Source organism: Podarcis melisellensis, assembly GCF_964234715.1.
Source record: "Podarcis melisellensis genome assembly, chromosome: 6".
Lineage (NCBI taxonomy): Eukaryota > Metazoa > Chordata > Lepidosauria > Squamata > Lacertidae > Podarcis > Podarcis melisellensis.
The window spans coordinates 43952033-43978982 of NC_138538.1; the positions used below are offsets into that span (position 1 = coordinate 43952033).

The 26950-nt window shown below is 40.3% G+C and overlaps 1 protein-coding gene across 12 annotated transcripts in view; it reads right to left on the reverse strand.

Moving 5' to 3' along the window:
* Positions 1 to 26950, reverse strand: part of ANKS1A (ankyrin repeat and sterile alpha motif domain containing 1A) — a 120141-nt gene that overhangs the window by 14859 nt on the left and 78332 nt on the right. For all 12 annotated transcript variants that reach the window (XM_081915544.1, XM_081915543.1, XM_081915541.1 and 9 more), the window contains 2 exons: positions 21280 to 21386; positions 612 to 710 (listed from right to left, as the gene is read on the reverse strand). In XM_081915544.1, coding sequence (XP_081771670.1) covers positions 612 to 710; positions 21280 to 21386 — 206 coding nt within the window. The remainder of the gene's footprint in view (positions 1 to 611; positions 711 to 21279; positions 21387 to 26950) is intronic.

The window sequence follows — 26950 nt, forward strand, 5'->3', positions numbered from 1 at the left end:
ATAATAATAATAATAATAACAACTTATATCCCGCCCTCCCCAGCCGAAGCCGGGCTCAGGGCAGCTAACAACAATCAAGTAATCAAACAATCAAATAATCCAACATTCTAAAAACATTTCATTATAAAAATTAATTATAATCAAATTGATGGCAACCGTTAAACAAAATTCTGTGCAGGTTGCCAGAGGAGGGAGTCAGGCTGCGCCCTGACCAAAGGCCTGGTGGAACAACTCTGTCTTGCAGGCCCTGCGGAAAGATGTCAGGTCCTGCAGGACCTGACTACTTTAATCTTAGTTTTATCATGATTAAACTGAGATTTGTTCACAATGTTTGCATGCACCTGCTTTGGTGATATCTTCTCATTAACTCAGTTTACTTAGAAGCTGCAAAAATAATGTATCTTTCAACACAATTCTGACTCCACCATTTGGACTCATGCTTAATAGGAAAGCAATACTAAGCCCTCTCCTTACAATGTCTATTAATATGGCAGAATGCAATTATTTGCTTCTCCTCCTGTAAAATTATTTGTTCACTCATAATTATGGAATTCAAGGTATTCCAATACTAAAAATTATGTTTTCATGTGAAAACACAAATTCATTCTAACCTTTGGAAGAGACCGTGCTGCCTGAAGAAGTTTTCTGCGATGCTGTGGGTCACTAATACCAATCTCTCGAAGGTCCTGATCTTCCATGACATTACTGCCCTGTAGGAAGACAAGAGGCAGACATGAAATAAGGCTCAGCAACAGCACAAAAATGAAGCTCAGCAGCTTTGCATTTCAATAAAAACTGTGTTTCATAATTTTTGTTTTTACCAGGTCTTTGATTGTATAATAAAAATTGTCTTTGTTGTTTCACAACTCTGCATCATGCAAAAACTCCATGTAAATACAGAATTTGGGCACAGACTTCAACACTCTGGGAATCTCAGCTTTGATTTTAAAAAAATGTTTCTAGTTCTTAAAGCAGTGAGGATAGCTTTGCAGATGTAGCGGAGAAACCCCAATAGAACCTCAGCAGCCAAGGTGGAAGGAGCCTACTTTCTAGCACGAAGAACAGGATTTAAGGTATGCATGCTTTCCTCAAGTAACAGCAGAATTAAGGAAGCGAATGAATTCACACAACAGATCATAATTCAGCTTTTCTTGGCATTACTGTATTTTTCGCTCTATAAGACGCACCAGACCACAAGACGCACCTAGTTTTTGGAGGAGGAAAACAAGAAAAAAATATTCTGAATCTCAGAAGCCAGAACAGCAAGAGGGATCGCTGCGCAGTGAAAGCAGCAATCCCTCTTGCTGTTCTGGCTTCTGGGATAGCTGTGCAGCCTGCATTCGCTCCATAAGACGCACACACATTTCCCCTTACTTTTTAGGAGGGAAAAAGTGAGTCTTATAGAGCAAAAAATACAGTACCTTTGTACAGAATCAATATTTGATCACAGCTTCAGTCTTGGCCCAGGTATGAAAATTGAGAGCATCACAAGAGCCCTTGGAATAAAAAATCATGGTTCCTCACTAGCTGCTGCTTGGTTATCGTAACACAGTGTAACAAAAGATAGTATCACCAGGGCAAACATTACACAGTTAGAAATCTAAACAACCATAAAAATAACAGGAGTAATCTGGTTATCGTCACAGCAGGACCTGAGTGCAACCAGTACTCTCATCTGTGATTTTCTAAAGCTGGTATTCTAAGGGATACTGCCTATAGCTGTTGAGGTAGAACACAGCTGTCTTGACTATTCTCCATGAAATTCTCTAATCCTTCAAAACCATCCAAGTTGGCGACCTTCACTACATCTTGTGGGAGCAACTATCGAGTTTATCCATGTGCTGTGTAAAGTAGTATTTTCTGCCAACATTCAGCTTCACTGAATGGACCATAAGTTCTAGTAATATGAGAGAGGAAGGAAAAACTTTTTCCTATCCACTTTTCTCCACATCATGCATAATTTTATATAACTCCATGATTTCCCCTGCTTGCCTTTTCTCTAAGTTAAAAAGCAACCTTGCCTCAGGAGAGCTGCTCCAAACCCTTGATCATTTTGACTGCCCTTTTCTGAAACTTTTCAAGCTTTATAGGAGAAGGGGGAAATCTGAAGTCATGGACACTTATCAGCATAGAGTTCTTATTTGTTCCCACTCTCAATGACCCTGGCCCCCAAGGTCTAAGGCAAAGACCAATGGATTCTCCAGCAATAGCTCCCTTGCTACCTTCTGCTGCTCTGCAATCTCACTGTATCCCTGCTTCTTTTCTCTCTTGTAGGCTTCCCCCCTTTCACCTCCTTGCCTCTGCATCAAAGGAGCCTTTTTGTTAAGTGCACTGCATACCTCCCAGCTGCTTGATTCAGGCTATCCAAAGCCTACTTTCACTGTTGGCCCCACTGCATCTCATTCCGTCCAATAAATTTCAGTAGATTGATTTACATGACCTTCCCATTGCATACATGCTCGCTTTCATCAGTCATCCCTTTGATCATAGTTTAACAATCCAGTATACCTGGACGCAGCTTCAGCTGCCTGCCCTTTCCTCGTAGTCAGCTTTGCTAGTGCACTGCACTGGCATGCATGGAAAGCTCGTCTTTGCCTGAATTCCCTTGAGGGCCGGAGAGAGAAAATTGAATTTATTTTAGAGCATGCCAACAATCCAGGGAAGGTCAGTTTCACTGTAATCTATCATGCGTCTCCATGGAGATGGAAGCAACCCAGCCCTCTCTAGAGGAGTGACTTTCATCATTACACTCTTTACAAAGCTCATTATCTCCACATGTGAAGTGTGGAAGAATGAATGAATGAGTACATAGTGCTTAGCAAAGGCAATATTCAACAGCCATTTTACTATATATCTTGTTTTTCTTACAGCTCAGATCCAGCCCAAAACACCCCTTTTATTACTGAAGCGATTAGAAAACCAAAGCTACCTTGTAGCTCATTTTTTGCAACTAAGATTAGCTAACCCAGACTACTGTCCAGTTGTGCTAGATAGTGCTCATATATACATTCAAAACTAGACACAGTTTCCCACACTATTATATGTGATTCTTTTCTCTATTGTGCTTGTCATAACTAAAATGTGAGAATGAACAGAGAGCTGAAAAGGTGAGCTAAAGTACATATAAATAGCTAAAAGCACAGAGAAAGGCACAAGCTTTTTTATCTTCACAAAGAGGTGAGCATCGAGTATAATTCTTCCACATACATTTTTTTTTAAAGGTAACATTCAACATGAATTCCCTTTTTGTAAAAGACAATTCCTAGGGTACTACAGTATTTTTTACACATACAGTGAAGGAACATCTAGATAAAAGCACTAGGATGCCTTATTGCTGTATTAAGCACAGGCATACAACCATTTCTTTTACACGAAGACCCCCACTATGATATGATGGCATAGCAATTTGAAATTCCCATCTTGTGTCAGCTATCAACACATGTAAACAACAGCCACTGAGGGGCAGAAATGGGAATTAACTGGTGATCATTAATTCCTAATTATATCCCTCTTCAGTTCTATCAATAAAGGGGAGACTATTAGAAAAACCAACCCTTGTGAAGGCTGCTTACTATAAACAGAAAAGAGAGAGAGATCCATTTGAGAGTGAATTTGCCATCTGCTAAATGTGCAAGGCCAGACCATTTTCTTCACACATGAAATGACAGCAGTAATTGCACATTGATGTAGGCCATCATGCACTTTGTATGACAGCACAGAGTAAACACAGCACAAGATTCTTCTTTTGCTTGCCTTGTTTGCTGTAGATATTGTTTAATGGAGAATTTTTACATGGCTGTATCCAGAATATTTCTGCAATGCCTTTTTCATTAAGCTGCATTAGCCATTGAATCTGCAATAATGTCACATATTCTGGTAAAAGGACAACTGGGTTTTTTTGTCTAAATTGTACTAATTTCCATGGTTAGCTATTTTACCGTGAAACAATCCTATGAAATAAAGGGCATTTTGTAATCTTAATACAATAATTTGATTTGCAATGAAAAGCTCAATGTTTGCTCCATTTTGAGTTGGTAAACGTTAACATGATGAACTGCAGCTACAGCCATTTTCTAAAACACAAAACCTGCCTGCATGTTTTGATCTAAAGTGTCACCAATTATACCCATACACCACTCATTTAGTACATCTCACAGGCAAATAAATCCTCTGAACTTAATGAAATGTCCATTTCAATGGGCGCACATAGTGCCCTTTTCAGTGACTTGTTCATGTTTACACAGGCTGTATACATACTTCAGTCATCCAAGTGCTGCAGTTTGTGGTTTTCTAAAAGCACCGTTGTAGACATTGCTTTGCAGTTGTTCATGGAGGAAGTCTGGTAGCATAAGGCTGCACAGGTTCATCATATTGCTTAGTGTATCACACAGACAACACCAGGACTAATTTCTATCTCTCATTTTTTGCAAGGTGCTGTATATATATGCTCCCTCCCCTTTCAATGGCCACCACACTCCTTAACATGGCCGGGGCAACCCAGCCAGATGGGTGGGTATAAATACTAACATTTGTTGTATCAGAAATCTGGTAGCACAGGTTGCACAAGCAGAGTAAGTTTTATTGCACTGAGTGCACCACTTTAACTAATGGGGCCTCCCACTGCCACCGTGCCGCTGGAGCATGATTTCTGTTCTCATCCTGAAGCAAAGTTCTTAACCCAAGGTACTATATCTGGGTTAGCGGAGTCTGTAACCTGAAGCGTATGTAACCTGAAGCGTATGTAACCCAAGGTACCACTGTACTAATTATAATGTATGTTTTATTGCAAGGCACTCAAGACATGGTCTGCTCAGTTTTATGAAAGAAAGGAAGGAAGGAAGGAAGGAAGGAAGGAAGGAAGGAAGGAAGGAAGGAAGGAAGGAAGGAAAAAAGAAAGAACCCAGGCCTCCAATATATGTGCTCCCTGTTGCAACAATTAATTTCATATGAGTCATTGTGGTTTTTTAAAGGGCATAGTGATATTTTGTTAAAGGGCAACACAAAAAATGGACACATCTTGAATTTGTTGAACTGCCAACATAAGCAGTCAGAAAATATATATCTTGGTGAAAAAAGTTTATAGGGATTGCAACATTATGTTGATCCAACCTTTGAGATTTTGATAAACTGGAAGGATTACTTTAAAAATAATAAATGCTATGGTGGAAGCCAGTACCTTTCCAACTGGGCTTGAGTACAGAAGAGAAAGAGTTGATGGCAGCTGTTTCCACCCATCCTTTTAAAGAGTAAAGCAACAGTGAAACTTCTGTGACTAAAGACTGAAATATCAGCATACTGATACACATGAGAAAAATTATTTTCAAAGCCCAACTTGATTGTCTTTGAGGTGGTATGGGACACCAGATGACTCAGATACCTCTCAGGTCAATCTCCACAGAGGTGTCATAAGACCCCAAATGGAGGTCCACAAAGAAAGTGCTTCCAGTTTCCACACAAGACAAGAGGTGCATCAGAGTGTGTTCTACTGAAAGGTGCTTTCAAAATACTGAAAGAACACTATACCAACTATATAAGGATGACAATGTTGTACGCTAAGCAAAAACTGCTCATGTGGAAGACAGTGCAGTGCAGTCAATCCATATAGTCTCATGCTTATTCCACATATGTGCCACTAACAGGCTTGGTGAATGCACATATATACAGACCTACCACCACTAATGCATGTTTCCTGATGGTAAAATTTTCTTACCGCTCAGCAGTGCTAAATGGAAGGAGGATTCAGCTTGTGCTGTAGAACCCCCTACTGCCCACCTAGAATCCACTAGTGAGCGGTAGGGACCAGGTTGACAACCCCTGAATTAGGTTATCATTTTTCAAAATACTGCTTTAAATGAGACTTTGTAATGCAGGTCTTGTTACATTAAAACTACTGTTTTGGCCTACGGTTTCCCTTTGCTTTCCCTTATACTGTACAATGCTAGCTTTTGCTTTTGTAATCAGTACTGCAGACATTGCTGCTGCTCATCTTGAATCTCTGTGCAAGACTTCTCCACATTAAAGCAAAATGAAGCACGCCTATGCATTATCAGCTTGCAGCAGCAATGGAAATTACCTTTTGGCACCAGGGGAAAACAGGTGGGTATTTTGAAAGAAGTGCATTGCTGTCTGGATAGATAAGGCAGATACTTCAGAGGCTTTATTCTATAGCAGGGGTGGGGAACATGTGACCCTCCTGGTGTACTTTGACTCCAGTACCCACCATCTCTTACCATTAGCCAAGCCGGTTGGGACTAAGGACAACAACATCTAGAGGGCACCAGGTTCCCCAATCCTGCTGTACAGCAAACCTCTCAAACCTTAACATAAAATGTGTGACACCCATTGAGATTATCAACGCCAACAATCAAGGTCTAAGCGTTATGATCCGTCCAGACTAGTTTTACTTAGACCTCAGAAAGTGACCTCTCTTCTAGCAGTAGCAGCTTTGAGAGCTCCACTTGAATAGGCACTTGCTCTGGGATCAGCAGTGTCTCTGTCCCATACATTAGCATTTCACTAGTACAGTGGTACCTCGGGTTACAGACGCTTCAAGTTACAGACTCCAGTAACCTAGAAATAGTACCTCGGGTTAAGAACTTTGCTTCAGGATGAGAACAGAAATCGCACAGCAGCGGCACAGCGGCAGCGGGAGGCTCCATTAGCTAAAGTGGTGCTTCAGGTTAAGAACAGTTTCAGGTTAAGAACGGACTTCCAGAACGAATTAAGTTCTTAACCTGAGATACCACTGTATTTTAGGAGCAGAGGCTGCAGTGCAGAAAGGACTCAGGTTCAGGGCACAGTAGGAGAGAATAATAATTTTCACAATCAAAAATTTGATGGGAGGATTTTTCAGGGCTACTTCTCTCATCATAGATCCAAGAAGCATTGAGTAGTATTTAAATATGCTCATCTTATGGAGATTCCTCATTCCCCGAACCATCCCCATATTCATGTATCCTGTGAATCCCCATTCTAAAAGTACTTAACATGCACAGCATACTATTCAGGAAATCATTACGGGCTTATACCTTTGGCCCTGCTGAATTGTGTCCCGTCCCCCCTCCCCCCAAGAAATGTCTGTCTTCCTTTGCTGAAAAAGGCCCCCCCCCCCTTCCAACCTAAGCAAAGAGCTGGCACTTCCCTAAGGCTGCCTATGAGAATTCCACTCTGCTTTTTAGAGCCCAACATGGCTCTGCGGGACTAAATGGCAAAGACTATTTTAGCTTCTCTGATAAGCAGGCAGAACTGAGCACACAGGTAGAAAATCCATAGGGGAGGCAAGAGGCATTTTTACTTAATTGGTTCTGAGAGGAGATGCACATTTAAAAGCAGAGGGAAGCGTTCACTAGGTGGTCCTTCCTTACAAGCTTTTGATAACAAGATGGATTGGAGACAGACAAAACCTAGCAGGAAATCTCTTAATGCAATCATGTGAACCAAAGTAGTACAAAGTGTTATGGGCTGTTCTATCTGGGTGTCTGTTGTTTTAAAAAACCTTTGAAGAGACATTACTATTACTCAATCTAAGGGAGTTTTGACACTCCTACTTGACAATGTTATAATGCAATCATGACCTATCATTCAGCTATATTCTGAATAATTTAAGAGATCTATTCCTTGCTATCAGTACCCCAAAGCTCAGCTCCCCAAAAGCACCTAGACTTGGTGAAAACATCTCATCTGTCTTTGTTGATGGTTTGGTTTTCATCTAGATGAACTGGTCTTTGATTTGGTATGCTTTGGTTCATTTTCTTTGGTACATCTACTCATTCCTGCTGCTACTTCTGTTATTTTGCATACCAGGCGTCATTCTGTACAATTTGGGTTATTGTTTTTATTATCATTTCCCTATGATATGTTTGCTCTTTTTCTTTTGACTACCTTCTGCTTTTATTTGTATTGCTATGTACAGATAAAAATGTTTGCCTGTCTTTTGAATGCTGAGAAGGGATAATGGTCACTAACTAGAACCTCAGTCACAAATTACACTGTCCATTTTTGATCTCCAAACTGTTTTCCCCTCCAAGTCTCATTCTCCACAATCTTCAGAAGGATTCACCTACAGTCAGTGGCAGAGCTTCATGCTCTGGCACCGGGGGCATGGCTGGTGCACGTCCCGGGGGTGTGGTGCACTGCCTGTGGGGTATGGCGTGCTGCCTGTCGGGGTGTGGAACCCAACGCGGGGGGGGGAGGAGCCATGATGGCACCCTACAGGGAACGTGGTACTGGGGGCGGTGCACTTCCCCTGCCCCACCTCTTTCTCTGCCAGTGCCAACAGTTTGTTGAATAAAATGTCCTCTCAATCAATGTAGAGAACAGGGTAATTTTTGAGATGGTACTTGATGTAGAATGACTCCTAAAGAAAGTCTCACCAAAAATGACAACAGCACCAGAAAGTCCTTTTCCACCAAGGCAAAGACAGGAGACTACTTCAGAACTCAGTGTGCATGTTGAAGGGATGACAACAGTATCTGGTAAGGTCTAAAGGCCCAGTCTCAGATACAGTCTTGGTTAAAACGAGGGACAATTATTTTGTGATTTTTCTTAAAAGACTCACAACTGCTATAAGAATGCTGTCTGTCTGTCTAATCTAATCTAATCTAGTTACTTTATCCTGCCCAAGGCAGACCAAACAAAAGGAATACTTTTGTTTGGTGCCTAAAGATATATTATGATGACATCAAGCAACTCCCCCCTGTCCTAAGACAGGACAAATACTATGACCATCCCCTTCTAAAGAAATGAGTGGCCATTATTATGCCTACTTACTATGCAAGGGCATTTGGTTACAACTGTTATCACACAGTGCATAAAATTAGAGATTTAGCCCAAAATGTTAGTGCTCTTAAGGAACTTTTTTTTAACCTTTATACTAAATATGCAGTTTTCTTGCTTCAAAGCAGCCTTATATTCATGCATTCATCTGGTAGCAATAGGTGAGAAGGAATGAATGCAGGTGAGTGAGTGGGCTACTGTAAGACAGGCAGATTGCTTCATTCCTCTTCTGCATCCAGTAGAAACCAAAATTCACTCTTCCACAGGCTAAAGCAGGGGTGCAACTCCCTGCATCCTATAGCAAACTAGTAAAGTTTATGATAGGATAATGTTTGTGAACTTATTTGTAAGGCTGCTTTAAAGTTCTGCCCTAGTTTCATTTTAGCAATACAAGAATATTTCAAACCGCATTCATGGACATAAAATTTACAGACTTTGGCCTCTTTTGGATGTGATTTAGTGAACAACTCTGGGTGGGCCGTGGGTTAACACACACACCCTTCCCAGCATGGTCTCAAATTGAAGATCAGAATCTTTCACTTCCATTTTCACTAATCCAAACTCTAAACTGTGGTTAATATTACCTGTGTGTTGTTAAAACAAGCCATCTTAATAAAACACAGGTTTGAAGTTGGATTGTTGCAGAACACAATTGTTGATGGGACATAACCACCAGTTATGCAGTTACAGTAGTTAGATTTGGAAGCGAAAGCTTCTAATCAGCTCCTAGCACCTAGACAGTAGCAGGAAATAGATGGGCATAATCCTGAGGCTGGCTCAAGATTGTTCATGTTTATCATTATTAGGGTTGCCATATGTCTGGAATTTTCCCTACATATTTGGAATACGGCGGTTGGAAGCAGTGACTGGGTGGAAATCGCAAAAATGTCCAGGAAAATCCCAACATATGGCAACCCATGTCAGCAGTGTCATTTTGGGCCATTTTCCTTCAAAATGGCTCCAAAACTTTTGGTTGTGAATTTGTCAGAAAACCTCAACAACTTTTCTGTCTGGATTTTCACTGTTTGAAATATGGCAACCCTAGTATTATCTCTGAATGAGGTCATTGTGTCAAATTGATCTCGAACAAGCTATCCCTGAAGCTAAATTTGTATCAGAATAAAGCAAAATGGAACAGAGAACAATCGAGAAGCTTATGCTTGGGGGGAAGTTACCAAATTCAATGAAATAGAGCCAAATGACATCAATATGTTGCTAATGTGTTGTATAAGCAATAAAGTGGTACTCCAACAAAATGAGCAATACCGTGAAGTAACTTAATCTCATCACAACAGCAGCAAGGACTACTACATACTGGGGAATCTGGAAGTAGCCTGTGTACCTGTCACAGGTACAATTGTGTCCATGATATACTTGGTTTCCATAATGGTTTCACCTCTTTCTTTTTTTTAGGTGAAGCTGGGACTGGTATTCTCGGTACATGTGTATAGCCGTATCACAGGCTCTACTGCATGCATGGTGATCGGTGTGTGTGGTTCTAAAACCCACAACATTAACATGAACTATCCCGAACGTCTCTCCCCATACACTTTACTAATGGAACCTTCATTATGGAATTAGAAAAAAGAATGATCAGAAACTTCTGAAGATGAGAAAAATGCTTTGTGCCGCATTCAACGAACCTGTTGCCCCCTCTGCTCTTCCCATGTCCCCTTATGTCTTCACCAAATTTGCTTTGGGGAGTTGGGAGAACGTAGGGTGAGGAGAGGAATCATTCAATCAAACATGTGAAAATACTTGTGCTGATGGAACGATCTCCTTAGCACTATGATGAATATCACCCTTTATCAATGTGGTATTTTTAAACTTCTGTTTCCCCATTCATTGGTGAATTAAATAGACGTGAATAGGAATGCAGGGTGTTCTATAAAATAAAACCAAGCCCATGCTTGCCTCTTGGGAGTACGTAGTCCAAACCACTGACTAACTATGCTTACAAGGTCACTGAATATTTCCACAATGCTGTATCAGGTGTGGGGTGAGAACTACTGGAGTCACCCGTGGAGTCACCCGACTTTAAAAATAAAACCTTCGAAAGGAAGATGTTTCATTGTTATTCAGTAGTTTTCCTGCCTAACATACCCTCAAGCCAAGGGCACTGCTGAACCAATAACTCCATGCTGCTAAGCACTACTAAACTGAAACAGCAAGATTACAACTGTGGAAATCTGTCAAAACATCTGCTGCTCAAGAAAGCTAGCTATGTACCTTAAAACAAAATCAAACATCTTATGCTGTAATGGCAATGTAGCTTCAACCAGAACATTTTTGTTTCTTAGCTGGCTCAATTAAATTTAAATTCAGACTTTTGCATATTAGCAAATTGCAGCCTACCTTAAGAGAAGATGGCTATAAAATAGCACCACATAGAGACCAGCATAAATTACTAAAAACTTGCGTGTGCATTTGAAAGGAAGTTACATACTAATTAAAAATAACAGCCACTCATCTTTCTTATTGTGATGCAGTACATGGAATGTTTGGGGATTTGCGTAAATTTGATGCTGAAAATATTTCTGCAGTGTGCGTTACAGTGTGAATTATGGGATTAGTGTTCAATCAACCAACATAGATGTCAGCTGTTCAGTATACATTTGACTCCTCAAATTATGATACTTAACTTATTTTGCCTCAGTGCTTTATAATCTGTGGTTTTCTAGCATCCCACTCTTGAGGAATCTCTCCCATATTGGTTATTCTGTATTCCTGTGAGTCTACCATGGAACCTCGGTATCTTAGAGCAGTAGTGGCCACATCTATTGAAAATGATTAATGGTCCTCAAAACATTCCCCAGAATATACTCAACAGTCCCCTGCATTGCACAATACAAATGGGAAGATCAGTAGAGGTGGCCATAATTGCCTTTTGTGAAAAGTACTGCTTTATGACTGCCTTAATACCCCTTGAACTGATCCAGTGCCTAATGTTGCTGGATGTACAGCTCAGACCATAACATCTCTATTTTTCTACAACCAAATCAAAGCAGAAACTTGGAAATGTGACCTGCCCTGAGATCTTGTGGTAAAGGGCGGTATATAAATTTTAATGACAACAATGGCCAGCTTTTCCCATACCATCCAGGCGGTACACGTGTGTCCCACAGAGAGATTCCTCCTCCAATAAAATAGTATTTATCTTTCAAGGAGTATGACTTTTTAGTACTAAATAATTCAATTCTTGTAAATTTCAAAAGTGTCTTAAGAAACGATAGCCATAGGATACTACTGGAACTACGATTTGCAGTGTATATCCCTATCTGTATGTTCAAAGTATTAGGCACGTCATCTGTCACTCCTTTTCTCCTAAGTGGATATTGAAACCTTTCTAATTCCATTCATGCAAAACTGATTTTATCATCTCCCTATGCCACTACAATGGTGGAAATCTGCCATTATTCCTTCTGGTTTGTACTGGGACTTCCATTTCCTCTCCTCCCCCATGTGCCCAAAAAATCTCCTCTGGAGGGTTCCTCAAACCTACAGAGCTGATTTTGAGGGTGCATAGGGGATTGGAGAGACAGAAGAGGAAGTGGATAGGGTAGGGTCAAGTATATTCCCTATAGTCACAAGGCATCAGCGGACAGCATCGTAGTGAGTCAAGTAAAACAAAAATAAGAACAGAATTGGAGTACAAGTCATTTCCCATAACCATGAGAAGTAAAACTTTCATTCCTAGTATGTCCGTCTTGCATCCCCTCCTAACTGCAGTTTAACTAATATGAACCCTGGTTGCTAGCATCCTGAGATATTGTATGCTTGAAAAGTGTGAAGTGAACCAAAGCTGACAGTTGAAAGTTTATATTTGATTCATCAGAAGCTTTGGGGCAAACAAATGCTTGTAAAGTGACAGTTAATTTTTTCACCGTTCATTTACCCAGTGACATATGACAATCCTTAGTTGATCACCACTGTAGCATTGCCAATTTTACAAAATATATTGAGCAAAAATGAAACAACCGTACTGATTCAGATTTATTGTGGGTTTGTGAATTTTAGTCATGCCTCCAAGTGCTGTTGTTTTTTAAAGGAATGAGTGGTCAATTGATAACCCTTCAACACAAATTATTCCTTCCAAGTGTGAGTCTACAGAACTTTCAAGCTACATTTAGTAGGAAGGACATGAGAAAGAAAGCATTTGTTATTGGCCTTGGGAACAGGGAACTATGAACATACATATGCTTCTCATATGGGAAATAATCTACTGTGAGGGCAAAACTATTTCCCCAGAGACTACATATGGTTGTGCCTTAAATATAGCGTGTTATGTTTCGGAAGAGGAGTATTTCTTATTTCTATAGCAGATGGAAAGGAAGTGTAAGGAATATATAAAACCGGCATGCAGAGACATGTCCACAATAACATTCCACTTTTTCAGAATGCAGCTAAAACATAACATTCTCTTGTATGCAAGTTACCTCTGCAATTGTTATTGTTATTATTCATTTCATTTTTATACAGCTTTGCATTTTAAAGAAAAAACCCTCAAAGCAGTTTACAACCTACATTAAAGTGTCAAATAAAGCAATACAGAATAACAGGAAACAAAAATATTATCTTAAAGATTTCAAAATAAAACATTTCAAAGGAGGTAAACTACAGAATGCACATCTAATGCAGCAAACAAAAAATATTATCTTAAACATTTCAACAGAAAACATTACTAAAGGAAGTCAAACAAAATGCACATTTAAAGCAGCATAAGTAGCAAGAGAGTAAGATATCACAAGCCTAGAACAAGCTGCTTTTGCTGCCAATCCTGCCAATGGTAGTGCATGACAGGCGGTGGCTGTGGAAGCTCAGGCTCAATGACCTGGGTCTGCACTAAGAGACAGCCAATTATTGATTAATTCAAAGAATTCAAGTATTTAAAAAATGCATTGGCCATGATCTGTAGGCATGCCTTAGGACTTGGGCATGACCAATAGTTAGTTAGAATTATTGTACCCTCGTTTCAAACTGTTTTTTGAAACATACTTGAGTTTAAAAAGCAGCTAATTATGTATCATGGGATTGGACCAGTGGCAGCTGTTCAATGAGAAAAATCCCACAAACAACCACAAATAGTCTATTCCAACACATTGTTTCTCAGCAGATTTTGATTCGCATATTTATATTATGAGAAGGCAGACACAGCCATGAGGCCTAAGAAATGCAGGAAGGTTAAGAGTCAGTAGTGTAAATTTAATTCAAAACAGGATCAGTGCGGGTTGAAAAGCAGATTACTTCTGTGAAACGTATCATTGCTAATATAGGAAAAGTCTAGGGCTTCAGGCTAACTTGGTAACATACATTATATGATTTCGCTTCTATCTGACAGGTTTTTGGATAATATGCTGGGGTCTTACAAAAGAAGACAGGGAAATTTCTAATCTTGAGGTCAAAATATATGGGACAATGAAAATGCACAAGCCACTTAGTAAACTTTTTATTAAACATCTGTAAGCAGCAGTATTTCCCCACCACCAAAGCTGCTGGTTTCCCCTTTGTGAAGCACACCCATGCTTCTCTCATCAGGACAAATGGCTTAAGGGAGAAAACAATTTTATTCAGTGAAAATTGTGTAGTTTTGCCCTGATTTTGGATATAAAGGAATGGATTGTACACAAATTAATCGAGAGCTCCTTATAGAAACCATGCGCTCCCTCTTTGGTAGAAGGGAAATAGTCTTAGGTTATTGCTCTCTACACAGACTCTGCACATTTAATTTAGACAAGATGGGGCAGGCATTTATGCTATTGTATCCAGTGTTTCTATGGCTCTAAATTCTACTGATGAATGTAAGAAAGGGGGGAACACCATGAACAAGTGAGCCTGGTAACGATCACTGCAGGCTAATCAGACTTGACAGTAAATTGCATTTAGTCAAATTAATGTCAGAACTTCAAATTATTTGCAAACATCCCGTACTTTAATGCCCTCAATTTTTACCTCATTCCTCCAATTAAAAAATGAAGCCAGAGGAGCCTAGGGCACTACATGAGGAGAACAGATTTGCTTCTGACAAAGTCTCATTGAATCATTGTTGCACGCCACACTTTTATGGGAAGTTCAGTAGCAGAAAGGGGAAGAGGCAAAAAGTAAAGAAACAAAAATGTAATGGCTTAATGTACCTAAAGAAAGATGTAAAGGGATGGACCTGTGTTGGGATGTGGTACATATTACCCCTCCCATCATAAACTCAGAACTGTTTCTAGTATGCCGATTTTGGTAAACTCAAATAGCAGCTGTTACCTGTTCCTAATAACCAAAAACAGTGCCAAACATTCATTCTCTACCCATGAAGGTTTTTATTTTTTCACTTGGCTTTAAGGAGTGCATTGCTGTACAAAAAGCCTCCACCATGCACACTGAATTAGATCCTAATTTAAATTTATAATTTCAGCTATTACCACTATTAACTACACTTACACCCTGTCTTTCCCCCAAGAAGCTAAAGGTAGCACACATTGTTACCCTCTAGTTTTCTTCTCAAAACACCCAGTTTAAAGTCCAATTCTCTAATCACCATACTACAGCTAGATTGCATAATAAGGACAATGCTACAGTTTGGGGGGTGGGGGTGGGGGAGGAGGGATAACCTCTGAGTGAAAAGCAAGGAAAATACAATCTTCATGTTTACTACAGTTTTGACCAATAGGCAACAAGGCACAAATAAGTCACAGTATGGCTTATTATGTCATGTGAACCCAGACCATAAATTGTTTGTTTCAAACAAGCCATGAGCAGTAAGCCAGAAACAAACCAAGAACAAACCTACTATATATTGAACATATGCAGATGACTGAATATAAGCAAAGCAAGGGGATTTATATTTTAACTACACCATGGCTGCTCCATCCAGAGCTTTTATACATGTGCCACCCATAAACTTGCCTTGTCAAGTTCCAATAGCAGTACCAATCCCAACAGATGTTACTGTGGGATTAGAATTTTGAATGCATAAAGGCTGGTGTGACATTGTCCAATATGGTGCAGTGTGTGTGTGTGTGTGTGTGTGTGTGTGTGTTAAAAAACCTGAGTTGTCTTCTTTGTACATTTCATAATATTTTATTTTTATTTTTTAAAAAACTATTATCAGTATAATCACTAAACTGTATACCAATATACAACTTGTAAAGCGGCTGCCTCAGGTTGTCCATTAAATCAATGATCAGAGATAGTGACATGTTACTGAATTAATGCAGCCCAATCTTGTAACCTCCTGTTATCAAGCATGTAGCATTGCTTAGCAGCTAACAACACTAAGCTAGAGAATGAAAGAATCTGAATTCCATTACTGTCTCTACCCAAACAAAATGTGCCATTTCGGGAGTAGTGACTTTTCACAGAAAAATGTAGGCAGACTCCAGTTCTAATGCTCTGCAGCTATTCTCTTCCAAGCTGTATGCCACCTGTTCAAAAATGAATTACCTAGGGTGGAATGCATAGAAAAGTATACAAAATGTATATATTATGAAGGTAAAGCTTACATAGGGAAAATGCATACAGAAATGCATGGAATTTAAATGCAAAATTCTGATGAAGTCTTTTTTTAATAATAAAAAAAACAGCAGAAAAGGGATGAAACAAACTTGGAAGGGAACATACAACCAGGGCAGATTGGAGTAATATGCTCTGACCGACCTGTTCCAATAAATAACCTGGGGGTGGTGTTTTGTACCAGCTGAAGGTTCTGGACACGTTTCAAGGGCAGCCCCATGAGCATGTTACAGTAGTCAAGGCTGAAGGTGAGCAGAACACACCTAATTGTGGTGAATTTTAAGTGAACTGCTCTTTTGAAGTGGATCACAGAGAGAGAAATGCAAGCTGTAAATTATTTTTGGGCGTCATAGCAATTCCCATATATAGTGATTATTTTGTTGCAAGCAATCATGATACTTATTTGGTAATCTTTCTATTTACCACCAACTTCTATTTACCACCAACTTGGTCCTTGTCTGGACATGAAAAGTGGCAAATTGGAAGGGCAGCAGACAGTACTTATCCATATCCTTATCAAAAACAGAAGTGTTCAAAGTAAGTTTCTACAGAAACCAGAAGGTTGCACAGCCATGCTTCCTTCAGTCCAGTGTAGATCCCAGGTGTCAGCAGCCAGGGCTAGTGCCTACATGCTATTTGGTTTCTAAGGAAGGAAGTTGTGATGGCTGAGGCAGAAATGGCAACTTCTAAGTCCTCTTTTTGAAAAAGAGTTTGCAAAGGTACTTCTTCCAAACAGGAGGACAGAGGAAGCCTACTGTTTCACCTTTCCATCTCAACCCCAGAGTCTAATCACACCATTTCCTACACACACCATGCATGACTGTGAGTCCCCACTTGTCTATCATACGCCCAACATCCTAACTAAAAATGAAATATTATTTACATGTGGTAGCTATAGCTTACACAACATGATATCTTTTCTCAACCACCATATAAGCACTTATTTTGGAAAATGCTTTTCCCACAACAGATGCAGAGCTCTTAATTTGAGAATATTCAGGAGGAAGCCAATAAAGTAGGAACTTTAAACAGAACAAAAACAGCATTTGTTCAGCTCTGGCAAAATGCATTTCACACTAATATTACTTTCAATGCCTGAGATATTTGATCCTGTCTGAGGAAAGCTATTTCTGATGCTTTTTTTAAAAAAAAAAAGAAAAAAGAAAAACACAACTGGACAGCATCAGGAAGGTGTGTGTGTGTGTGTGTGTGTGTGTGTGTGTGTGTGTGTGCTTCACCTAATTTACCTTCTTCCATAAAGCAGGACATATATTTCAAGCACTTGTCCAGCTTTTCTTTGAAAATTTACAATAGAAGATTATACATCCTCTTCAGACATCTTGCCCCATTGCTGAGCTATTGATATAGTTCTAAGCAGTAAGAAAAATTGTGCAGTATCTTGGATAGTTCAACCCAGAATCTCACATAATTCAGCCTACGTTCTATTTTTAAAAATACCAACTTAATTTTTATTATTGCTAAAGCAATTAGCCTAATAGTCTATCTGGCAAAGTGCAACCCATTACCTAACATGCGTTGCTAGCCTCTGTGACAGTGAGATTTAATGCAACCCTTTTGATCTGTGCCAATCCTTAAGAACCATATAAGCTCACAAACGCATTATTCAGTGTAACAAAAATCTGAAAAACCTGTGTTGGCAAAATATGAAATGAAGCAACAGATTTTTCTAGAAAATTCTGTCCCAACTGGCTTATGCTGTCTGAACCCTTTGTGAAATCTAATAAGTAGTTTTGGACTATGAACTATGTAGTTAACATGCATATGCTTAGATTCTGGACTAGGAAAAAGAAACTGACTTTCAAAAGTGAACTCTGACTTTCAAAAGTGAACTCCTTTTGTTGTAGCTTAATTCAGTTATGAAAACCAAAAGCCAGATGTGAAAACTACTAACACTGATGAGGAAAATAGGGGGGGTAGCATTTATGATTCTTTACTTTCTTATTTGGCTAAAACTTCAATCTGTTAAGCATGTATATATTGTAACAGATAATGGAAGAATTATTAACTAAGCTGTTATTGAAAAAAGGTACCCTTAAAGGCATCACTATGAAAGAAAAAATGGATTCCACCAACCACTTTAAAATAGGTGCAGAAGCAATGTTAGGCTTTCTTGTGAACATCAAACTGCTTAGGGGTGTAGAGAACAGAGTTGCAGTGATTCAATCCCTGAAATGTGTTCTTTAAAGTCAAAAAATACTATAAATGAAAATCAGAATTGGAATGATGCCCTTTATATACATATATAGGTTGAACTAGCCATCCATGGAACTCAACTAAAACTCTAAAGAGAAACATATTCTGTTGCTTCCAAGAAATGTAGAAACTTGCACAGAGGGATCATGCCATAAAAATTTAATCTTACAATCCTTGAGGAAGAAATGCAAACAAAGTGCAGCATGCAAACATGCTACTCTTGCTGCACAAAGAAGCAGTTGTAATGCTGACACCTCTTCTACCAAAACCAAAAGGAGAGTATTTGTAACTCAAAATATCCCAACGAATGAATGTAACCAACATCCATTTTTCTGTCATGACTACACAGCCCTTTTTGGGGGGTTATATACCATGTACCATATGGGAGCTGTCCAGGGTATTGAAAGTAATTATGGGTATGGAAAGGGCTTAGGGAAGATTCTCATGTCACTGTTCTATTTTCTGAAATTGATTATTCTGTAATAAAAAGCACTGCAGCAAGAAAAATGGTCACACAAGTACATGGTTCCTAATGTGCGCAAAAGTTACACCTGACACCCCCTTCTTATTCAGCTATGGAACCTCATGAACAACTATGCAGGAAACTGCCTTTAGGTCAGATAAGCTGCATCAAGTATTTGGGTTCAAAACTTCCCACTTCAGAAAGATCCTTAAGAAGGAAAGCTTGGAGCACTTCTTAACAGAACTAATATGGCAATACAGTAGATTACTTTCTTCTGTAGCCAGAAGAACTGCCAAAAATTAATAAACCATACACTTAACAGTGCTTTGTTTATTAAAATATTTAACATGTATTTATGTCTGCCAACATTCATTAAGACACAAATATATCGCCACATTATTATTTCAGAAGAGGTATCTAAAATATGCGGGAGAAAGTTATCTAACCATTTGCACTGGATGGGACTAAGATAGTAAGATACTTGTTAAATTGGTTCTCTTTCTTTTGAAACTACTGGATATGGGCATTGTGACAGTCATTGTTTATAAGGAAAATGCCTGGCAAATGTATCCATGTTCCTTTTATTTCATTTTCCTGCTTTGTAAAATATAAAGTATAATTTCCTAAAAATTCAAGGTGGCAGCAATAATGGAGTCCCAATAAAGACAGGTGTGGTCTTAAGTCTGAAATAGAGGAAATTTAAATTTTAAATGCATGTAAGAGGCTTAGAAGGAGCAATAAGTTGTCCCCTACATACTTTCCCCCTGACAGTATGAATGATACTAACAGTTTGTATAGGTGTTATTAATTCCAGTCATCCACCACTTACAGAATAGTCATTAACTGTAAACAGTTAATATTTTGTTAATCTTCCTAAATCTAACTCTTAGTGAAGGCTACACCTTTAAGTGAACAAATAAACACTACTCTGATTATTAAAGAAAAGCACTACCTGAAGTGGTTAACCCTAATGAGATTTTGTGAAAGACTAAAGCTTAGTCCACTTTGATAGCTAAAAGATTTGAGTTGTCTCATTTCAAAAGAAATTTTACTTGTTTTGCATGGCTAGTGTTTTAACATTTTCAAGAAGGGATATCTGACCAGTTTTCAAACTCTGGACCTGCAGGTAATTCTGAAATTAGATACTGACCTTTCCTGAAAAATCAGCAAAGTGAACAGAGAAACATTCCTATGTTCAAGCTTTTTTAAGCAATTCAAAATCCTTTGCATCCTTTAGGAAGGTGGAGACTGACAAAAAAGTCTACTGTGATTAAGGATTTGCAAATGTGTGGTTTACATTTTCTATGAAAATGGACCAAAGAGTGATAACCCATCATTTTAGGATGCTGAGCCTTTGCTTCTTCCATAAAATGACTTCTTAAAGGAAGTTGGCATGTTAATAATTCAAACTCAGCAAGGATCCCCTTGGTAAGGATCTAGTCCTTCCTAGTGCTGATGAATGATTGAGCCTAATTTAGCTAAGTGCTGACAGGGCCAACTAATGTTCAGCAACAATGATTGCATAAACAATGTTGTGCTTTAAGTAGCTATGAATACCAAGGCAAGGATACACCTATTATGTAATTTAACCAGAATGGCCAAAGCTTATTCTGTTTTGAACTGTCCTGTCCATAGATATCAGGAAGTATTGGGAACAGGTTCTTAAACAAAAAATAAAATAAAATAATAGTTGAGATCCATCCTACATATGTGAAATGGGTTAGAGAGGAAAGCACAGGAGTTTGCTTCTGCAATACTTAGTAAAGAATGCATCTTTACCAGCTGAAGCAGCAGCATTTAAACAAGCCCCCAAATATACATTCATATGCAATCATTCCAGCAACATAATCTCTAGCCTGCAGGTTGCTGAAAATGTTCAAGGAGTTAACAACTGCAGAAAGAATTCAAACATTTTTCTGTTGTTCATTTCTATCTGAAGCTGGTAGCTCAACTCTCAAAGTAAGACTAATCTACTACCCAGGCGTCAACACAGCCTCAGTTTAACCCTTCATCTAGAAAATCTTGATGTTCTTTCTATGAGTTTGGGATTTTTATGAATTCATAGGAGAACCTGAACTACCCCCCACAAAATGATTTTTTTTGTGTGTGCTATGTCCGTACTCATCCAGACAATCAAAAGAATTCAGCCTTGCCTTTCATGTGTTTAATTTGATCTGACAGTGCTGCATAAACTGCTTTATCTGAGATCCAAATAATGCAAATATATTTATCTGTATTGTACAAAACAAGTTTCAATTTGCTTTCCAAAAGGTAAGCTCTGCAAGTCCCAATAAAACCTTGTAACTTTTTCCAACAAAGCTACTTACCAGGAAGCGAACATCATCAAAGCCATTGAGAAGCAGTTTGCTCTCATACTGCTGTAAGCCGATGGACTCCAGCCACTCCCCAACACTCTGCTCCAGCATCCGTGAACCTGACGAGAGAGGAATCGGCAGACGCTTGAAAAAGGAAAACCCATTAAGGCGGTAGCAGCGGCACTCTGAGGAAGACAGGTGGCATTGCCACATCATAGTCATTACCATAAAGAAGCCAAACCAAGGCCAGGGTACAACAATTAGCTGACAGACAGTTCCTCTTCTGTACACAAACCATGAACAATAAGCTTCTGTCCTGTTCAAACTAGATTGTTAATTGGTCTCCTGGTTATACTCAAACAAACTCTGAATCCAAGCTGTTTAGAACCATTCCTGGGGCCAAGGCATCACATGCACTGATTTTCTGGCTCAAGTGTGCTCCTTGCCAGGCAAAAGCATCCCAAACCTCACAAGACTCCTGGGTCAGCTCCTTGTTTCATCTGAGGGGGCTGAAAACTTTCCAAGGCATCATTCCAAGCCAAGGCTACAGGCACGAGAGACAAGAGAGGGCCAGCTCACAAATAAACACAGCCCAGCAGATGCTTGCATCCATGCAACTTCAGATGCATTACCTTGTACAACAGGCCAGTAAGGAAGACTGTTAGCACTGGAGGTGCAAAGCAGTTAGAGAGAAAATACATCTTCATGCAGCTGAGAGAGACAAACAGACACGATGGGTGTTCAGAAAAGCAGCAGCAGCCAGATTAGTGAACAGCTGTCCAAAGGAAGACATGCAAGACAAATAAAAACAAAAACAAAAAACACAAACTGCAGTAGAAGAATAAAGATTTATACTTTTTTTCCCCCAACAGTCCCGGAACAGGCAAACCATGGTACGGGCTTTTCTTTGTTATTTTATTATAAGGAGTGGATGCATGAGGGACAACAAGCCTGAGCTTGGAAGTCCTGCCACTGTCATTTTATCACCTATCCAGATGCATGACATCCTGACAGCCGGTATTGACTGATCTGGGCTGGGAACCAGCGTCAACATCTAGACTGGAACAAATAAGTATACCGGAGCATCCAGTCTGAGCAAAAAGATAAATGGTCAGCTCATTTTCCACCCAACATGCCTGCTCCTGCCAGTTCTTTGTTGACTTGTATTTGCCCGTCCTTCATTTTCTTCCACTAAAGGCAAGTACTACCTTCAAATTCCTTACTGAGATAACGAACAGCTTTCAGAACAAAGCATCTTAGCTCGTTGGTTTAAGGGGGTGAGGAAAGCCAAGCAAGATGAACACGCCCCCTCCCCTTTTCTCCGCAGCAGATAGGGTTAGATATGTCCTGGCACCTCCTTTCAGCCGGTTAGTCAGAAATAAATTCTTCCAAGAGCCCCGTAGAAGCTATATGGAACGCCTCTTCTTCCCTCCACACATCAGAGGAGAGTCTAGGAACTTGTTACTTTCCCTGTGCAGAACTGGTGATATTTGATGAAGCAAGGAAAGTTCAGAGCCCACGTCTTTGCAGTCCTCAGAGGAATTGCTATGCAAGTCACGCAGAATTTTCTCTGTCTTCCTAGCATGTCCGTCACTGAAGGGCATTTGCAAAATATTGATGAAGACACCGGGGTTGCAGTCTTTGAGCCCTGTGGTTATCAGAAGTTCTGAACATCCTAAACTAGCCTCCACCCCTTTCTTTCCAGACTGCCAACACAATGCAGTGCTGGCTATTATCTGAACAATCGAGGGGTTAGAGATCCTGTTACGCTGGCCTTCAGAAAAGATCCTCTGTTAAGCAAGTCAGTGTTAATGAGTGCTCAGGAGCTGGCCAGCCTTCTTAATGCATACTGCAGCACAAGGGATGCAGCACTCACAAAAGATTTCCTCCTCCCTTCTCTGACAAAGCCTGGGCAAAGGGACAGCATCTATATCCCCAAATTCCAAGCAGCAGGCTCTTGCTGGCCAGAGATTCTTTCCTTATCCAGGGCTGATTCCTTTCTGCTCCATAAGCAGGCAAAAGGACTCTGGTATTTTCCCAGGCAAGCATGTGTCCCTTTCAGAGAGCTGCAGCAGACTGCTTTGTCTAAAGGCAGCAAGCTCCACACTTGCAACGTCTCTCGCTCTCTCACTGGCTGTTCCCTCCCCTCCCCTCGTGCTCACACCCCTCCCAGCAGAAGCAGTGATCAGGTTTCAGAACAGAAGCTGGCAAGGGAGAGAGAAATAAGACGGCAGCTTTGCAATATTCAAATTGCAATTTCAAAATTTGTTTGATTACCCTGAGCCATGTGGTGTGGTTTTTCAGCATAAAACGGGTACAGTATGTGGGGATTAATTTATCAGACGTGAGCTGAGATTTTCAGATACTGAAAGGTAAGCATGACTGAAGGGAGTCAGACCAATTGGAAACAAACATATTACACCGGCTTACTATATGCCTGCATGTAGCATTTGCTTTGTCTTGGATTATTAAAGATGCTTTGCCTCCACAGATCTGATCTGATACTGTAGTTATTACACCGAAGGCAACTTTTGTGAAGCTACTGGGGAACAGAATTGCCATTGTGGGGGGGATGAAGAAGTCAAGTTACTAAACTCTCTCATAATTATTTGGGAGCAGCAGCGTACAAGGGCCCTGAAAGTTTTTAGCTTGGATGTTCGAAAACCAGAGCCAGAATACATGCAAAGGCCCTAAGCAGAGTTTTAGTAGTAAGTACAGTTTCCAACACCTAACTATTGGAATATAAAGTCAAAATCAAAACACAACTCCATTTCAAGTTTGAGAGTCTGAAGAAATTGTTTATGTTGTGATACTGATGAAGATAGTCAACGTAGTTTCATAGTTTCCTACTTAAGTCTAAAGTGTTTTGCATTTGCATAGCATGGCAAAAGAGAATTAAGCTAGAATTTGCCAGTTGGAACTAGTTTGCCAAATGAAATTATCCTTCCTCCTCATGCACTGTTCTGGGGGTTCTCCCACCCACCCCAAGCCAATTTTGGAGATGCTGTGTGGAAAGCCCTGTTGCCCAAGCAGAAGCCCTTGCATAGGGCTTCTGCTAAAAGAATCCTACCCTCTGTGTTTAACTAGGGACAGCTCACTCAGGCAGCACCAAAACATTTTGGCCACCAGGAAGGCTATTACATTAGTTTAACCCTGAGCACCTTGGATTTGGTAGCAGTTTATTATAATGGGAAAGGGGACGCGGGTGGCGCTGTGGGTTAAAGCCTCAGCGCCTAGGGCTTGCCGATCGAAAGGTCGGCGGTTCGAATCCCTGCGGCGGGGTGCGCTCCCGTTGTTCGGTCCCAGCGCCTGCCAACCTAGCAGTTCGAAAGCACCTCCGGGTGCAAGTAGATAAATAGGGACCGCTTACCAGCGGGAAGGTAAACGGCGTTTCCGTGTGCAGCTCTGGCTCGCCAGAGCAGCGATGTCACGCTGGCCACGTGACCCGGAAGTGTCTTCGGACAGCGCTGGCCCCTGGCCTCTTGAGTGAGATGGGCGCACAACCCCAGAGTCTGGCAAGACTGGCCCGTACGGGCAGGAGTACCTTTACCTTATTATAATGGGATTGCAACCCTCTGGCTACAAAGCAAAATGACCTTGATAATCAAGACTGTACCTTCATGTTTGTACATCACTATAAGACTATGGCTACTGGAGAAACCACTCATTCATTTTGGGCATGTGCCTAGACATAAACAGACAGTATCTTGATACATGGTCTGCATTAGAGAATGCATTTAGTGCATTTAATGCAAACTTGAGTGCTAAATTGAAAACATATCAACTACAGCCACCAAGAAAAGGCTAGACCAGGGGCTCTCAAACTTTCCACCTCCAGGGCTGGCTTCAGATAGCTGAAAATTACTGAGGTCCACCAGTTACAAAATGGTGGGGCAGGGGCAGAGCCCATCTCAAAATGGTGGCAGATAGAGGCAGTTTGGCATAATCAGGTGGCAATTACTGATAACATTTTCCACAAATATATAATCCATCTTTGGAAATTGCTAAATTATTTGTCACAGCATTTTCATTGAGTTTCATAGCTCATGTTTCCTCAAGCTAAGCACAGACATTTGCTCTGGAGGTATTGTGACAGACTCCTCATTTTAGGTAGAATTTGCTGATCCAGAGGCTCTACATGAAGAAGACTTACTCCTTTATATCTTCCCCCATCTCACCTCCACATGCCTCTATTTTTAGTCATGTCCTGTAGTTTCTTCTCCCATTCTGCTTTCACACTCAACTGGACCTTAACCTCAGCATGCCAGCTTCTTTCTCAGCATGCCACCTTCTTTCTGGTCCTCTTTCATTCATCCCTCCTCTAACAGCTCTCCTCTCTTATTCCTTTCCTTTCTATTCCCATTTTATTTATTATTAATATTATTAATAATAATTAATATTATTAATATTCATTAACAACAGCATTTTATCTTGGTTTCTCATTTCCTTCAACACCTCCCTCTGGCTCTTTCTCCTCAGAGGAGGGAGACATTCATTCCCTCCTCCCTCACTGTACTTCTGCTTCTCAATCACTTGTACTCAGCATGGGTACTGGCACTGGTCCAACCAAAATGCAGTGGCATGGCTAGGGGGTAGGGCAGGCATGTGAGGCGGCCTTGGACAGGCTGTGGCACTGAGGCCACTAGTGGATCCTAGTCGGTGGTTTGGGAAATCATTAGTCTGTACCAATCTGTACCAAAAGGAGAACATTGGTGCCAATTGCCAATCCTCAAAAAGAACGATAAGGTATTAACTTACTGCACTGAATAATACTGTCAGCTTTACTATAGTGTTTAAAATAATGAACTGGATGCAAATTGCAATGAGCTTTTGTGCAGCAGAATACAGCACATTTTAGCTATACTGTTTAACTAGCTACCGAATTCTCTCTAATGCAACAAGACTTATGTAAGCAAACTGACGTTGCAGTGGCCACTCATTCTTCTCTGGCTTTGGGTAATAAAATGACGGATGAAATCACTGTAAAACCAGCACACTATATACAACCTCTCCATGCCAAGGGAATCCCCTCCTGCAAGAAAACTGCAGCAAAGAGAGGGTTATTTTATGCTTCGAAGCCATTTTGCTCCAACACAGTAATTTTTTTCAAGTAGAAGGGTAAGAATATTAAGTGGATTAACACCAGATGGAAAGTATACAAACCTTACATTGCAAATAGAGGCCCGAGGCCAAGTTGTTGCAGAAAAACAAATGCTTTTGTTTTCACGTAGCAGACCCCTTTTAAAGATATGTTTCTGAGGATGTGTTGCCCTTTTAATAGATTTCTTAATCAGTGGTGCTAGTGAAAATGTTCATGGACAAGGATCAGTGAGCACATTTCTACTGGGACAGAATGCTCACTCTTTGTAAAGCTTTAGAATCCCATCTTGGCAGTAGCAGTTTATATTGAACAGGGCATCCACACATCCCAAAGGAAAGAAAGGTCTACAGCCTCTGCCAAAGTCTCTGCAAGAAGACCCCAAGCCTTTTAAATTTAAAGGTTGGTTACCTCAGTCACTGGTACATGAACAGAGACCAGAGACATCCATAAGAGACCCTTTCACACATAACCCCAATGTGTGGAAGGAAAAGGAAGACTGTGCCTGCTGCCACCGTTATTTAAGTGGATCCTGGCACCAACTCACATGCTGCTCAGAACATAGGCAAGGGGCCTGTGTGCATG